This window comes from Nansenia antarctica (genome assembly GCF_963989245.1).
Source record: "Nansenia antarctica genome assembly, chromosome: 11".
NCBI classification, from domain to species: domain Eukaryota; kingdom Metazoa; phylum Chordata; class Actinopteri; order Argentiniformes; family Microstomatidae; genus Nansenia; species Nansenia antarctica.
The window spans coordinates 8,428,411-8,444,807 of NC_137681.1; the positions used below are offsets into that span (position 1 = coordinate 8,428,411).

Sequence of the window (16,397 nt, forward strand, 5' to 3'; positions counted from 1 at the left end):
GTTAATCACCACATGTCTTAGAATTAATGATAATGATTTTATACATATATGCATCATAATGCATCACAGCACTGGCAGTGTCTACACATCAACATCCATCACAGACATAATGCAATAAAACCATGGGCACACACACACACACACACACACACGCACACGCACACACAGACACACACGCACACGCACACGCACACGCACACACAGACACAGACACACACACACACACACACACACACACAGACACTCACACACCACACACTCTCTCACACACACACACACACACACACACACACACTCACACACACACTCACACACACACACACACACACACACACACACACACACACACACACACACACCCCAGGCCTCTGCGCCCCCTATATGCAGCCCTGGTCCCTGTGGTCTTAAGCGATCATTTTCCAATAAGGAGGATCAAAGCAAAGCCATGTACAGAACCCTGTAATACACACTTCTGAAAACCAGGATAGATAAACTGTTGACCTCCTCCCTCCCTCCTTCCCTCCTTCCCTCCATCCCTCCATCCACCCCTCCCTGCCACATCCCTCTCTCCATCCCTCCCTCCCACATCCACCTACCCCTGAATACCACACTCCATAGAATAGAAATGAGTGCAGAAATATGAGTTTATCCCCCTCCCTCCCTCTCTCCCTCCCTATCTTCCACCTCCCAGCGTCCCTCCCTCTCTCCCTCTCTATCTTCTACCTCCCAGCCTCCCTCCCTCCCTCTCTCCCTACCTATCTTCCACCTCCCAGCCTCCCTCGCCTTTGCAATACAATATTCTATACAGAAATAGTTTACCCCTCTCCCCCCCCTCCCTCTCTCCCTCTCACCCCCCCCCCCCCCCTGTCTCTGGTTACCATGGTGAACATTAACAAGTTACTGTAAGATCCTGAGATGTAGAGGCATTGATTGGCCTCCTTGAAGATGGTCAAGACACCCACCCACACACCTAACCACACACACACACACACACACACACACACACACCTAACCACACACACATGCACACACGTCTTGCTTGCTATGTCTCCCTCTTATTAGAAGCAGTGTCAGAGTGTGTGCGTGTGTGTGTGTGTGTGTGTGTGCATGTGTGTGTGTGTGTGTGTCTGTGTTTCTGTGTGTGTGTGTCTGTGTGTGTGTGTCTCTGTGTGTGTGTGTCTGTGCGTGTGTGTGTGTGTGTGTCTGCATGTGTCTGAATGTGTGACTGTCTGTGTGTGTGTGTTAATGCTGCCTGTTAAACACATGATTAGTAGAGCCTTGTTCTGCAGTGTGGGGGCGACAGGCGGACCTGTCTGTCTGACTGACCCTCCTCTAATGAACCTGTCTGTCTGTCTGTCTGACCCTCCTCTAATGGACCTGTCTGTCTGTCTGACCCTAATCTAATGAACCTGCCTGTCTGACCTTCCTCTAATGGACCTGTCTGTCTGTCTGACCCTCCTCTAATGGACCTGTCTGTCTGTCTGACCCTCCTCTAACGGACCTGTCTGTCTGTCTGACCCTCCTCTAATGGACCTGTCTGTCAGTCCTGTCTGTGTCTCCTCCAACCCCTGGACATGACGCTGGCCACCCCCCCAAGGCAGCAAACCTAGGGGAAACACTGATCTTGTTTTATTTATGATATCGTATCGTGACTGTATCGTATCGTGAACCCCTGTATCGAGAGGTGCATCGTATCGTGAGTTGAGTGTATCGTCCCATCCCTAATACGAACTCATGCTCAATATGTGACATGCCCTAATGCTTTGGTCCTCATAGCGGGATCCGACGTAATGATTTTCCTTTCTTTTCTTTTGTTGTGATTCTCAAACAACGTTGAAACGTAGTTCCGTGTTTCAAAAGAAAAGTCTGAACATTTTGATTGGTTGCCGATATGAGGACCAAAGCAGTAGAATGTGTCACATACAATGGGGGAAATCAGTATTGAACACATCAATATTTTGTCCAGCAAATGTATTTCCAATGAGTCTATTCAAGTGAACTTTGCACCAGACTTTGGTATTAACTCAAACAATCCAGACAAAAAATCTAAACATTTAAGTCCGTAAATAAAGTTATGTGGAATAAAGTGGAATGAAACAGGAAAAAAGTATTGAACACGGTAACTGAAATGAATTCAATACTAAGTGGAGAAGCCTTTGTTTGTAATGACAGCTTCAAGGTGCTTTCTGTATGAAGTAACTAATCGCCTGCAGTATTCAGGTGTGATTTTGGCCCATTCCTCTACACAGATTGTCTTTAAATCTTGAAGATCGCAGGGTGCCCTCTTGTGAATCTGGATCTTCAGATGCTTCCACAAATGTTCAATTGGGTGCAAATTTCACTTGGATAGGCTCATTGGAGATACATTTACTGGACAAAATGTTGATGTGTTCAATACTTATTTCCCCCACTGTGTCTACTTCTGCAGCTGACCACACTAGGAGCTCCTCAGGGTGCAGCCTTGGGAACCACTGAATTAACACTACGACAGCCGTGCCTATTTTACCAACTAGTAGAGCCGCCTTAGAATGTAAATCTGCTATTTACACACAAAGATCATTAGAGGGCGCTTCTTTTTTAGCCTGCCTCCGACACAAAAAAACTGCAAAACAGCTTTACTATCTTATCCTGAAGTGATTTTGAAAATGTAAGGATACTGGGTGGTAAAACACAGATATCTAGTAAAAGCCATGAAAGGAGGGTCCTGAAATTTTATCGAGTGCAAAGATATATAAAAAAAAATACTCACAGGGGTCACCATGACCCCTCACTCTTCTAGTGTTAAGAAAATACTTCCCCCAATTCTACATCAACCTGTGACCCCATCTACTTCTTGAGATCTGAGCAGATTGGACAGGTGTACACAATTGTTGGACGGGCTGGCTGTAATGCATGGAAAGGTATGACACCATTTCCTGTTCCATCCCATACATGACAATGAGCCCGTTTTCTGATGTCTACCTCCTCCTGCCTCTCCTGGTGTAAAGCTGTGGTGAAGATCAAATACAAAAACATCTGTCTCATCCATAAAATTCTGCATAACAAAGCTCCTCCCCCGCTTAACTCTTTCATAAACCAGCGTGACCACAGCTTGATGTGCTTTAAAGCACGGATGTATGATAGGGTGCCGGAATTCTATAAAGAGGTGTTTAATCCAACAGATTATTATAACAAAGAAATTCCGTTATGGCAACAATGCACCCGTTCCCTCCAGCGATATGTCATGTAGCAGATTGCCGCTCTGCAACTTTCCAACAATTGTGGAAAAACAGTCATGAACAGCATCTGTCGAAGCCACACGTCATTTCCGACGGTAACGCCCCGCACATTTTGTATGACCTAATTAAGTACAGTAGCCCAGGTCGACAGATGATTCTCTCTCTCTCTCTCTCTCTCTCTCTCTCTCTCTCTCTCTCTCTCTCTCTCTCTCTCTCTCTCTCTCTCTCTCTCTCTCTCTCTCTCTCTCTCTCTCTCTCTCTCTCTCTCTCTCTCTCTCTCTCTCTCTCTCTCTCTCTCTCTCTCTCTCTCTCTCTCTCTCTCTCTCTCTCTCTCTCTCTCTCTCTCTCTCTCTCTCTCTCTCTCTCTCTCTCTCTCTCTCTCTCTCTCTCTCTCTCTCTCTCTCTCTCTCTCTCAACCCTACACCCTAATGAACAGTGGGAGGAGGCCTAATGAACAGTGGGAGGAGGCCAGCAAACTGACCATCGCGTTGCAAGCTACTTTATCCCTGCTGTACTTTGCAGATAATCGCATCAGTACGCATAATGCATGCGCAACATAAGCCACACATGCCTAGTGTTATACCAGCTGCCCATGTGCAGACGGGTGTTGTTGTTTACAATGTTTACAGTTTAATACCACTTAAACCTCTATAGTCTCTTGCAGTGTGGTCAGTAGGTTCATCGATAACTATTTTAGCCTTTTTACTGGTTAGTAAAAGTTAGTTATCTGGCCACTACTTTGAACATAGATGGAATTAGTGTCTTAATGATCTGGGTAGATCATGAAAGACACTCTTGGCCCTAGATCATTTTCTACTATACCAAACTGGGTGGTCAAGACTATCTAGCCCTCTTGAGTGTAAAAGGTGAAAGCTTTTATTTCAGCCTCATTCTATATTTTTCTGACCTACGACTATCCCCCCCAATTGCCTGCTGTCTGTGTGTGAGCAGTGGTGTGCCGTCAGGGCCAGCAAGGCCTTCTCTGCTGGCCTAAACATCATCAGAATATACATTTTATTTTAATATATTTTTTCCACAAATATGTATTAATGATTCCCCATAGTCTATTCTCTTCATTTCATAGCTTTCCTCTTGGTTGCGCTGCTTCCAGTCTCCGATTGAGATTTGGAGGGCTGGCCTTTATGTTAGAGCTTTTATCCAATCAAAATGTGTTGCTAGGGGGCTCCAAAATCTGCCTGCCTGCACGTTAAGCGGTGCCGCGGATTCGACCTGTAACTTAACGTTGGAACGAGAAAACCTGTGGCGTTCCTAGTAAACCTACGTAGATGCGAGCAAAAGCAACAACGGCGCCTGCTGGAAGGCTCAATGATGTCAGCACCCAGCACGTCTTTTGATTGGATACGCACTATTGATACGCACTATTGATACGCACTATTGACAGTAACGTGCAGTGAGGTCATTGGCTGGGTAGGCAGTGAGCTATTTAAAAAAATCATGCGAGTAACGCAGCAGCCAGACTTTAAATGGCATAGCGCATACTATAAAGACAATCAAATAGCCCTTATATCTTTTAACGCAGGCTCAAAACTCACTTCTTCAAGAAGTAGGCCTACTACTATAGGCTATTATACTACTATACTATATATACTATATACTATACTACTACTACTATAGGCTATTCGGTCGTCTGAATGAGACAGACGACGAGGGAGAGAGAGCGAGAGAGAGCGAGAAGACAGGCAGCGCTGTCCGGGAATGAGTTTGGTGTCAGCGCACCACAACCACCATCACATTATAACATGCACAAAGCCAATGGGAGGGGGGCACTTACTTTATTTGTAAATGAAGTCCATCCGTCTATCCTTCTGGACGAAGATGCTGATCACTTTGTTATAGAAGTCCTCCTTGTCTGGTGCATTCATTAGTTTCATGAGTCTCTCCTTTTCAATGGAAATCAGAGCCAAAGATGAAAGCCTGTCCTGTTCCATCCTATTTCGGCTGTAGGTCTTGATGCGTTTTAATGCTGAAAAGGTCCTCTCCACAGAAGCGGTTGTAGCAGGTATAGTTAAGACCAGCTTCAATAGCTTTGTGGCCTGAGGTACTGTCTCCTGCAGGTCATTGTCCCTCAAAAATGTAAGCAGTTGTACAGGTGACATTCCCTGGACCATGTGTGAACAGTATAATCCCACCAAATCAGATTTTAATCTAACTAGATCAAAGTATTTTGCGTATTTGGACAGACTTTCCAATTTGTCACAGTCAAAATTAACTGACATCTCCGCAAATTTCTTGCTGTCAACGAGGCCAAGGAAAGCAAGCTCATTCATATTGTGAAACCGGGCCTTCATTTGTACAGTGATGTTGTCAAGAACACTGTAAAACAGTCTCCTCCTCTCATCTCTGGGGGATCTGCTGTGGCGAGAATTGTCTTCCGAAAGATTCAGTTCATTGCATTTTTGTTCAAAACGATCATATAAACTATCAAACTGTTCGCGCTGATTGTTCAACGCACACATGGTGTCTCTGACGCGCACACAACATAGGCCAATATCCATTGTCTTGTTCTGAAGAACGCTACGGCAAGCCAAACAAGCCAAACGCAAACTGTCAATCATGCTGTCAGAAGCAGCGTGGCACTGTGCCTCAACGTCCATCAATGAAGACAATGTGAGAACAGACTACGCATGCGCAAACCTACGAAACCGTTGGTCTATCACTTCGCATAGCACAGAAGCACAAGCACAGTCTGCCTCTCGCACACACAGGTGCCTCTCGCCAGCAATCAGCAATCAGCTAGCTTTGGGAGCAAACTCTCCTGGTGCCAGGGCATGCATTATATTTTTAAAACAACACATTTTACATCATTTATTTTGATTTTAACAACATTTTAACACATTAAAGTTAAGAATAATTAGTAAAATAAAAAATAAAAAAATAAAAAATTGAGATAAAAAAATAATACTAAAATATTTTAAAAAGATTGATATTCTTTTTCTTTCTTAAATGCCTGGGTGAGGCACTGCCTACCCTGCCTCACCTGACTGCACGCCACTGACTATTGAGATGCGTATATGCCGGTAGATGTGAAACTTTTGAAAGTGCGCAGGGAAACGGAGCATCACAACGAAAGCTTTCGTTGACTGATCGATAATACTGATCGATTGTGTCCTGTTTTTGGGTAAACAATAACTATCATTTAGGGGACACGATGAAAGCACCGAGTCCACAAACAGAGGAAACTACGTTGAGCTTATTTCTTTTCTGGCTGAAAACAACCCAGATTTACATTACCACCTGTCCACAAACAAAGTGTTTACTGGGACGTCAGGCAAAATACAAAACGACCTGATTTTTGCTATTGCTTAAGTGATGGGAGAAGAGATCAAAATGGAGATTAAAAAGGCACCCTTTGTCGCTATTATGGTGGACGAGACGACAGACGTGGGTAATGTAGCGATCTTAAAGATGTTAGTTTAACACTCTTCATTGTAAATGCGGATTTATTGATTAAAAATGCTTCGGAAATATTAATATAACTCTGTTGTACTTGTCTGACTATGTTAAGGTGATGCAACGCCCGGTTATACTGTGTTTCTGTCTAGTTTCTAGAGCCATGGCGTCATAACGATGGTATTAAGAGGTAGAATAATTCAGGTAGGAATGTGTCGGACATCACTGAAGGCCTAGGTGTGAAATGCACCGCCCGCCACTGTGTGTGAGTCATTGTGTAATTCACTACACGGTCAAGACAAAGGACACTCTTTCAGACCAAAAATGTTAACCACAAAAGTTATTTTATTAGCATTCAACCTGAAGCAGTTACAAGACATCTGAGAGTTCACAAAGGAATTAAGGAACCAAGATTAATTCATCAAGCAACTGGAATGCCCTTACAAACCTTCCACTACAGCCACACTTGACATCTGTGAAACACGAAACTCGAAAACCAGCTCAGGGCAGAGGAGTATTATGCTGCATTCATGCATTCAAGTCGGAAACTCTGAGCCTCTGAGTTAAAATGAACACAAATGATCATATTGGTTGATTCTGACACTGGGAAACTCAGGTATCATGCACGGGGGGGGGGGGGGGGGGGTGTATTTAAAGAACATACAGAACACAGGAAAAGAGGTATAACCTGCCACAGCTGCGATCTTACAAACCGGCAAACAGCAGCGGAGTGTCGAGCACCGGAACAGCACCGGGCACTCTGCACCGCAACACGCCAACACACCATCTCACCACCGCACTGCATCGCACCTTAACAGCTAACCAGCAATACTCAACTGCTACACAACTGCGCCTAATGCACAAAAGATACACAGGAGAGAGCATTAGAATCACAGGGAAGCAAATGTAACCAGAGACATCAACAAAACCAAGGATATACAAACACTCGCCAAGCACAAAAATCTGAGCTGCTAGGGTGTTCACACATTTCTAAATAAGTAATGTTTACAAATGTTCGACCATTTAACCTTTTCTTTAATTTCTCTGTACACACTTGTCTATGCTTTAATCCAAGTGGATATATTCCTAGGGTTCGCTACTCCCTTTTCTAAAAATAACACAGCAAAGAAAAAAAACATCTACATTCTTCTGTAGAGAGAATAAATGACTAATACAAGCCTTCATAAAAATAAAAAAGGTCCTTCGTTGTAAACAAAGTAACTAACTATACAAGTACAAATCCATATGCACAAACTCTAACAATCAAAAATGATTACCTCATCAAACCCTTTCAACATGTAGTTTGCCCTAGTTCAATGGAGTAACATCGCATTGGTAAATAAAAGTACAGTCTTTCTGGGCAACTGAAATAAAATAAATATATATATGTATATAATTGAAAACATTTTAGACCAAGTAACAATAACCTTTTGGTCAGAAATCAGTGGGTGTAGAGGGGTCGACTTGCAGACCACTACGCTCTTGCTGGCGTCCACAGCGAAGTCTCAATCATCTGAAATATGGAAAACAGACGAGACAACATGTGTTAGATGCAGCAAAACAACAAGCTTGTGGTTTGAACAGAAAGTAGCCTCAACTATGCAACAAACTAAATCCTTTCAACCTCTCCAACAAGGGCTGGCAAGTTGATGTTCCCTCAGGTCACAGAAAATGATAACATTTCAGTTTCCAGTTAGGAAAAGAACTGAATTTTCTTTAATTTCAGCAGGACATGTGTTCCAATCCTTACTGCCCCGATTGTCTCTTCACACACACTCCACGGGCCCCCACTCTCCATTTCACAAAGGCACATTGGACAACAAACCTTGGGGGTCCTTTCCCCTGTGACTGGCCAATGAAACCACAGGCACAGACCTGTACAGCGTTCTGTGTCCAGTCTGTGATCCTGTGAACGTACCTCACTCACCACCATCTCATACACCACTGACAGCCCGAACCGCCGCCATGACGACCTGCTCCATAGCAACCGCCATCGCCCGCAGCAACAGGCAGGTCACATGGGCGGGTCACACACTAACTGCTATCATACTGCCACACCCCCAACTCCTCTCTTTGCAAACAGGACAGCAGCTTGGAGGAGAGAATTCCACATTTAGGTGAACGTTTAATTTGAACACCCCACCCCCAAACCTTTAGAAAATGAAAACCTCAAACCTTTAATACTCCTAATCAGCATTCTTGATCTCTGGTCCTAGAGAGCTGCAGTAGAGCAGGCTTTTTGTCCCAGCTCAGCAGGACAAACCCACCCAATTCAGCTCATCAAGGTGTTGAAGGTGTCAATTGCTTGGTTGAGTCAGGTGTGATCGCACTGGGCTTGAATACACTGCAGCTCTTCAGGACAACGATTGAGGAGCACTGCTCTAAACACTCATCTGACACTATTCAATCAATAGATACCTCAGTCTTGGTCTAGTCCAATTGGTTTAGTTATCCTCAAACATCGACGGCCTATGCTCCTCCAAAAGGAGCGATAGGCGTAAGTAAGTAAGTAAACATGTAGGCCTCTGGCATCACAACTATAACCAGAGGAGCTCACTAGAGCACATACTGCATATCTGGGATAAGGCTAATTCAGTTTTACTCTGTCCATCCCACCTAAGTAACTTTATAGCCTTACACAGACAATTCCCCGATATATATATTGATATTCCGAATAGGCCTATATCTGCAGACCAGTACCCCTTTACATTTGCACTGACTAACCTTTTCTGAAATGCCCAATGTTCAACCTGTACCCATAAACAAGCACCCCTGCTGCCCACCCCTGTATACCGTCTTACTGGGTCCGGGTTAAGACTCGGTTCCGTTGTCCTCGGGGGATTTAGGCCTACTCTTAGACCTCGATCTGGACCCTCTGTTCGAAGGTGGGCTTCGGCTCCGGGACTCGGAGCGGGACCGAGACCTCGAGGGGGACTTGGACTTGCTCCTCCTCCGAGGGCTTCTGGATTTAGACCGGGAGCGAGAGTAGGACCGGGACCTGGACCGGCTGTAGCGGGAACGGCTGCGGGAGCGAGAGCGGCTTCTGCTTCGGGAATGACTGCGCCTGCGACGGCGGGGGCTGGCGGACCGGCTGGTGGGGGGGGGGGGGGTGGAGCACAAACAACAATTATCAACCAGGTAGATAAAAAAATATTGGTATTAAATTAATTAACTTTATTTATGCATCATCATCACACATTGCAAAAAAGGCAAACAATGATCCGGCCTTGCTTACCTCCTGCTGCTCCTACACCCATAGCCTCCATATCTCCGGGGCGGCTCACCACCGCCACCTCTCCGCCCGCTCTCTGGCGGGCGGCCGTAGCGCGCCATCTGGACCCGCAGCTCCCGGCCGTCCAGCAAGGCGCCGTCCATGGCGTCCATGGCGTCTTCAGCGCCGCGCTTGTCGTGGAAGCGCACGAAGGCGAAGCCGCGGCTCTCCTTGGTGTACCTGTCCCGGGGGATGTACACATCGTTTATATAGATAGACAGACAGACAGACAGACAGACAGACAGATAGATAGATAGGTAGATAGATAGATAGTGTACCTGTCCCGGGGGATGTACACATTGTTTATATACTAGATAGATAGATAGATAGATAGATAGATAGATAGATAGATAGATAGATAGATAGATAGATAGATAGATAGATAGATAGATAGATAGATAGATAGGTAGCTAGATAGTGTACCTGTCCCGGGGGATGTACACATCGTTTATATAGATAGATAGATAGATAGATAGATAGATAGCTAGATAGATAGATACAGATAGATAGATAGATAGAGTACCTGTCCCGGGTGATGTACACATCGTTTATATAGATAGATAGATAGATGGATGGATAGATAGATAGATAGATAGACAGATATATAGGTAGGTAGATAGATAGATGGATAGATAGGTAGATGGATAGACAGACAGATAGATAGACAGACAGATAGACAGTTAGATAGATAGGTAGATAGCTAGATAGATAGACAGTTAGATAGCTAGATAGCTAGACAGACAGACAGACAGACAGACAGATAGATAGACAGACAGATAGATAGATAGATAGATAGATAGACAGATAGATAGACAGACAGACAGACAGACAGACAGACAGACAGACAGACAGACAGACAGACAGACAGACAGATAGATAGATAGATAGATAGATAGATAGATAGATAGATAGATAGATAGATAGATAGATAGATAGATAGATAGATAGATAGATAGAGTACCTGTCCCGGGGGATGTACACATCGCCCACTCGGCCGCCGTACTTCTCAAACACTCGGCGTAAAGTCTCTGGCGAAGTCCGATAGGTCAGATTGTCCACTTTGAGCGAGGTCATCCCCTCCACATCGGGCGGGGGTCTTCCGTAGTAACTCATTGTTGGACCTTTTCAGGAGAGAGAGAGAGAGAGAGAGAGAGAGAGAGAGAGAGAGAGAGAGAGAGAGAGAGAGAGAGAGAGAGAGAGAGAGAGAGAGCGAGTGTGTGTTAGTTGTTGAAATCTCTATAAAATAGTTACCTGCAATGTTTTGACTATTAAAGGTTTGAGAATTCAGCAGGTTTCGCTCATGACTGTTGTACCTTTTCAGAACAACGACGGGAGGAATATGCCCTTTAACCCTTCGATTGAACCCTAAAATCGTAATTTTATGAGATTGTGTCTGTTGTTGTTGTCAAGCTCTGCGCAGCTCACACATAAACATAAAATGGCGGCTCCGAACGGAAGCTTCCTTTTCGCTGGCTGTTCCGGTTCCGTTTTTTTTTTTTTTTTTTACATAATCTGATCCATTAGGTGTTTATTAATGCCTGTGTGGTGTTATTTTTAAAATGTTGAGTTAGTAATTAATAAAATACAAAGGTTCCATCTCACAAAACATAATGGAATGTAAAAACTTTGACGCTCAATATCTCTGAACTACCTAAACGGAGATAGAACCTTATCATTCTAAACGGAGATAGAACCGTTACCTTATCATTCTAAGCTCACGAACTGGCGCATGGTTTCACATGTATTATTAAACCCTCTTTTTTGTAAACTGGTTGCCTTGCTATTGACCCATAAACACATCACATGATGTGTTCTTATTTTATACGTTTTGGAAAGGACGTTAGTATGTTGTGGGTCATGTTCATAGCCGCGCCAGGCCGGCGTCGATTTCTCCAGGCTGCTCCGCCCTCGCCTGCTTTGCCTTGTCACGTGACGAGCTATCGCACGTTTCATACTTATCGAATGCCACATGGCTCTTACCAAGGACACACCGCCCCCTAGTGGAGCCGGAGTAGCAAGTTGGAACATCTGAACGGTCGCAACATTGTTGCCAACTCCCGTATGATCTTGTGTTGTGTAGCCCCTAATAAATGACTAAAAACAGACATGACCTCATAGAGCAGTGCCACCATGGCATAAAAAGGATTTGGCGACACATGATTAATCCCCTACCCTAGGCATGATTTATTATCATCATGTGATGGCATGTTTTTCTTTGAGTTCAAAGTCTTTCTATAGCTATGTTTAACTACCCAGTGAAACACGATAGGCTGGTTTAGTCTCATATGTGTTTATTTTCAGACTATCGTCTGGTGCTGCAATGCAGAGAACTGTTCCCACATTTGAGGAAGGAAGGTCACATTATAGCTGCTGGATTGTACTGCGCAAAAACCCATAGTCCGGATTTGTGCCTGACGTCATTACATGGGTAGCCATTAGAATCGCTCTTTGACAGTCGGGGCACGGAGGGAGCGAGATACACCGATAGCGATCAGCATCCCTGCACGGTCGAGGAAAAAGGGAGAGAGGAGTGGAAAAATGTTGGGCACACCGTTACATCTCTCTACATAGGAGAACCTTTCCCTCTCAAAGCGGCCCCCCGAAACGCGCCGCATTGAGGCGCACGGAGGGAGAACCCACCACTGGATAAAAGCGCTCTCCGTTTAAAGGGACTCGCTCGCTCCTTTTCTGCCTCGAAACAAACGGGTCGAAAGGCAACGATTGCCCCGATTGCCCCCCCATGGGGCTTTGAAAAAGCAGCCAAGAACAACAACTAATCCCCCGGAACGATCATAACACGGGGCGCCGCAAACTGAGAGCCCAGGACAGAGCCTCCAACGAACAGAAATGGGGAAAGGCTATAAGAACTGGATTAAATGAAACGGAATAGTGAGGTTGTGAGAAGAATAGACAATTTGTTATTGTTATGTTCATTAATCTAAGATTTTATTATTTGACTGGAAATGGGTGCTTTGACTAGCAGACAGAATGCAGGAGTGGAAGAGGTGGACATTCCGTCCAATTCAGTGTACCGTTATCCCCCGAAATCTGGTAAGTGATGCCGTGATGCGCTATGTATGTAGGCGATGGGAAATAGGGCTTTGAGTAAGGCCCCGGGTATCCCACGAGATTTTTACTTCACTCTTGTTGCATGATGATAATTATAAAAAGAAATAGTAGGCCTAATAGCGACGGTGACAATAACATAATCATTATCATAATGCAAAGAATCAGTCCAGATTCATTAATAAGCCTGACTGTTGTTGAGCCAAGAGTGGGCTATACCGTTAGTAGGGCATCATTCATCTGAGAGCCACAGCGTTTCTGCTATTTAAACTTAAACCGTTTGGGTGAAATCATATGGAAATGATCTATTCAAGTTGCGACGCATGAGAGTGAAACACACTCACGTAGAAGCATTATTTGATGAAATGTTGGTTTAGAAAGCTGATCACACAGCCTAGAACAGGCCCCTCCTTTTCCATCAGTGGTCCTTTATAAAGTAGGTCTACATAGACTCTAATGACGCGTTTCTGACGATTATTATATCAAAAACGATTGGATTTTCTTTCATTTTTTCCCCCACTCTTCATCTGCTCAGACATTGGGTTTAATATTGCAAAGAGAATCCGAGCTGGAATGTACCCTGGCATTCAGACAGATAACATAAAGATCAGTGGTTCCATCCGATCAGAGTGGAGGGGTTGATCATTCAAGGACAGACAGAGAGACGACCAGTGTAACAGGACCCAGCAGCAGAGTCAGAGTGTCTCTCTAGTCCTCTTAATGTCCGTACAGGGATGAGTGTGCCTGCATGACTGTCCTCAGATCAGGAGGTTGTACCCCCATACACCCTCCCACTGCATCCTGGGACCCCATACACCGTCCCACTGCATCCTGGGACTTCCCAGATTTCACAACAGTACGTTTCTATGTGCTGATTATTATCCAGTCATGCTAGATCAATAATCACATCGAGGAAGGAAGGAAGGAAGGAAGGAAGTGAGGAGGGAAGGAAGGAAGGAAGGAAGTAAGGAAGGAAGGAAGGAAGGAAGGAAGGAAGGAAGGAAGGAGGGAGGGAAGGAAGGAAGGAAGGAGGGAAGGAAGGAAGTAAGGAAGGAAGGAAGGAAGGAAGGAGGGAGGGAAGGAAGGAAGGAAGGAAGGAAGGAAGGAGGGAGGGAAGGAAGGAAGTAAGGAAGGAGGGAAGGAGGGAGGGAAGGAAGGAAGGAAGGAAGGAAGGAGGGAAGGAAGGAAGGAAGGAGGGAGGGAAGGAAGGAAGGAAGGAAGGAAGGAGGGAGGGAGGGAAGGAAGTAAGGAAGGAAGGAAGGAAGGAAGGAGGGAGGGAAGGAAGGAAGTAAGGAAGGAAGGAAGGAGGGAGGGAAGGAAGGAAGTAAGGAAGGAAGGAAGGAAGGAGGGAGGGAAGGAAGGAAGGAAGGAAGGAGGGAGGGAAGGAAGTAAGGAAGTAAGGAAGGAAGGAAGGAAAGAAGGAGGGAGGGAAGGAAGGAAGGAAGGAAGGAAGGAAGGAAGGAAGGAGGGAGGGAAGGAAGGAAGGAAGGAAGGAAGGAAGGAAGGAAGGAAGGAAGGAGGGAGGAAGGAAGCAAGCAAGCAAGTGTTATTAATAGCAGAGTCAGACTCTGGCCTGGGATCTGTCCCTGGTGGAACTGGTCTCTCAGCCCTCGTTCCTCTACCTGGGATGTGGTGTCAGAACGCTGGGCTCACCTGTCTTACATGTGGCCAACGCTATGGCAGCATAACGACTGCCGGGAGTTTTTCACTTTCAAACATGCAGTATGCCAAACAAAAACCCTTGATAGCAAACAACTCCATGCACATGGACCATGGACTACTTCCAACAAAACGTGTACTTTAACCCCAAAGTACGAACATATTTTGCACAAGTTGTTTACCAATGGGTCTGGCCAGACCCCAATACTGAAAACTTTAAAAAGCCCCAACCTTTCAAAAAGTTACACTTTTTCATTCATAATCATATTAACATGATTAGTTTAATAATGTACACACTTTAATGGTTTACAATAAAACTAATGGGGCCCACAATGGGGTCCAAGATGTAATCTTAATCAATACTTGTTTTTTCGCCACGCCATAAGCTGAATTGGGTGAATTGTGCCTTTCTAATTGCCTGAACCATACCATTTGTAATTTTCTGAATACCAAATTAATTCTTGGCACCAAATACAACGGTTTTGGAGTTGGGGGACATGTTTTAGACCTAAAAAACCCATACAAAGTGCCTGAAATTATAGGTTTCTTTTTGGACGCTTATTCACTCAGCTGATTATGATAATGTAATAGAAACATTTATATTAGCAGTATATGGTGGTACCAGTTAGAAAAATAAACTGATAAACCAAAATACAGTCCTCGTTTATAATAATCTCGGAAGATATTCAGATTTGACATGTTTCCCCAAAACTCTGTTAAATATCTTCAAGATTCAGATATGTCTCCAGAAAGAGTGGGGTGTTAATTATAATGATACCTTGAGAAAAAAATATATATTTTGGTTGTTGAACTACAGTAATTGAAGTGGATTTAGATCCGGTTAGATAATGAAGGTTTAATTACTAAATGGGTCCTCCACAGAAATGTATGATTTATGGATTAATTGTGTCATTCTGTAAATAGGGAAACAAAGGTAGAAATATACAAAATAGGCACGCACAGGGACACTGAATATGCTCCTAGTTTGCCTCGGAGATAGCCTCAGCAAAATGTAAACGTTCCTGTCTGCAACCGGTGTGGGAAGAATCCTAAGAATCTGTTTTTGGGATGTGTGTCAGGGCTCTCTAATGACGAAGACAGCTGGCTTTACTTTCCCCACTGTACTCAACAACAACGAAGTCTCCATTTATTGGAGCATGAGATGAGGATGTTCATGTGGTGCTAGGTGAGGATGTTGGTGTGGTGCTAGGTGAGGATGGTGGTGTGGTGCTAGGTGAGGATGTTGGTGTGGTGCTAGGTGAAGGATGGTGGTGTGGTGCTAGGTGAGGATGGTGGTGTGGTGAGGATGTTGGTGTGGTGCTAGGTGAGGATGGTGGTGTGGTGCTAGGTGTGGATGTTGGTGTGGTGCTAGGTGAGGATGTTGGTGTGGTGAGGATGTTGGTGTGGTGAGGATGTTGGTGTGGTGCTTGGTGAGGATGTTGGTGTGGTGAGGATGTTGGTGTGGTGAGGATGTTGGTGTGGTGCTTGGTGAGGATGGTGGTGAGGTGCTAGGTGAGGATGTTGGTGTGGTGAGGATGTTGGTGTGGTGCTTGGTGAGGATGTTGGTGTGGTGCTAGGTGAGGATGGTGGTGTGGTGCTAGGTGAGGATGGTGGTGTGGTGCTTGGTGAGGATGTTGGTGTGGTGCTAGGTGAGGATGTTGGTGTGGTGCTAGGTGAGGATGTTGGTGTGGTGAGGATGTTGGTGTGGTGTTAGGTGAGGATGTTGGTGTGGTGTTAGGTGAGGATGTTGGTGTGGTGAGGATGTTGGTGTG

The 16,397-nt window shown here is 44.9% G+C and overlaps 2 protein-coding genes across 5 annotated transcripts in view; one reads left to right on the forward strand and one right to left on the reverse strand.

Moving 5' to 3' along the window:
* Positions 1-7,042: 7,042 nt before the first annotated feature.
* Positions 7,043-11,310, reverse strand: LOC308167245 (serine/arginine-rich splicing factor 2-like). Of its 2 annotated transcripts, XR_013937711.1 has the most exons (5): positions 11,214-11,310; positions 10,862-11,021; positions 9,865-10,080; positions 8,057-9,720; positions 7,043-7,482 (listed from the first exon to the last, which is right to left on the reverse strand). XR_013937711.1 is itself a non-coding variant. In XM_080541631.1 (4 exons), the coding sequence occupies exons 2-4, from the start codon at positions 11,011-11,013 to the stop codon at positions 9,441-9,443; spliced, it is 648 nt and encodes a 215-aa protein (XP_080397757.1). In that variant the 5' UTR covers positions 11,014-11,021; positions 11,214-11,310; the 3' UTR covers positions 7,043-9,440. The 2 variants fall into 2 exon arrangements, 1 of the variants encoding a protein (XP_080397757.1); XM_080541631.1 differs by having other exon boundaries at positions 7,043-9,720.
* A 1,553-nt stretch (positions 11,311-12,863) lies between these two features.
* The window catches only part of rnf157 (ring finger protein 157), a gene marked incomplete at its 5' end in the record, with an annotated part of 24,664 nt that continues 21,130 nt past the window's right edge, over positions 12,864-16,397 (forward strand). For all 3 annotated transcript variants that reach the window (XM_080542583.1, XM_080542585.1, XM_080542584.1), the window contains one exon: positions 12,864-12,951. In XM_080542583.1, coding sequence (XP_080398709.1) covers positions 12,864-12,951 — 88 coding nt within the window. The remainder of the gene's footprint in view (positions 12,952-16,397) is intronic.

Bases quoted from the DNA above. Each gene is read 5' to 3' on its own strand.
- LOC308167245 (XM_080541631.1), bottom strand. From the start codon at position 11,013: ATGAGTTACTACGGAAGACCCCCGCCCGATGTGGAGGGGATGACCTCG. The intron at 10,081-10,861 runs GTACTCTATCTA...CCCCCGGGACAG, and splicing joins GTGTACATCCCCCGGGACAG to GTACACCAAGGAGAGCCGCG. The intron at 9,721-9,864 runs GTAAGCAAGGCC...CCCCCCCACCAG, and splicing joins GGGTGTAGGAGCAGCAGGAG to CCGGTCCGCCAGCCCCCGCC.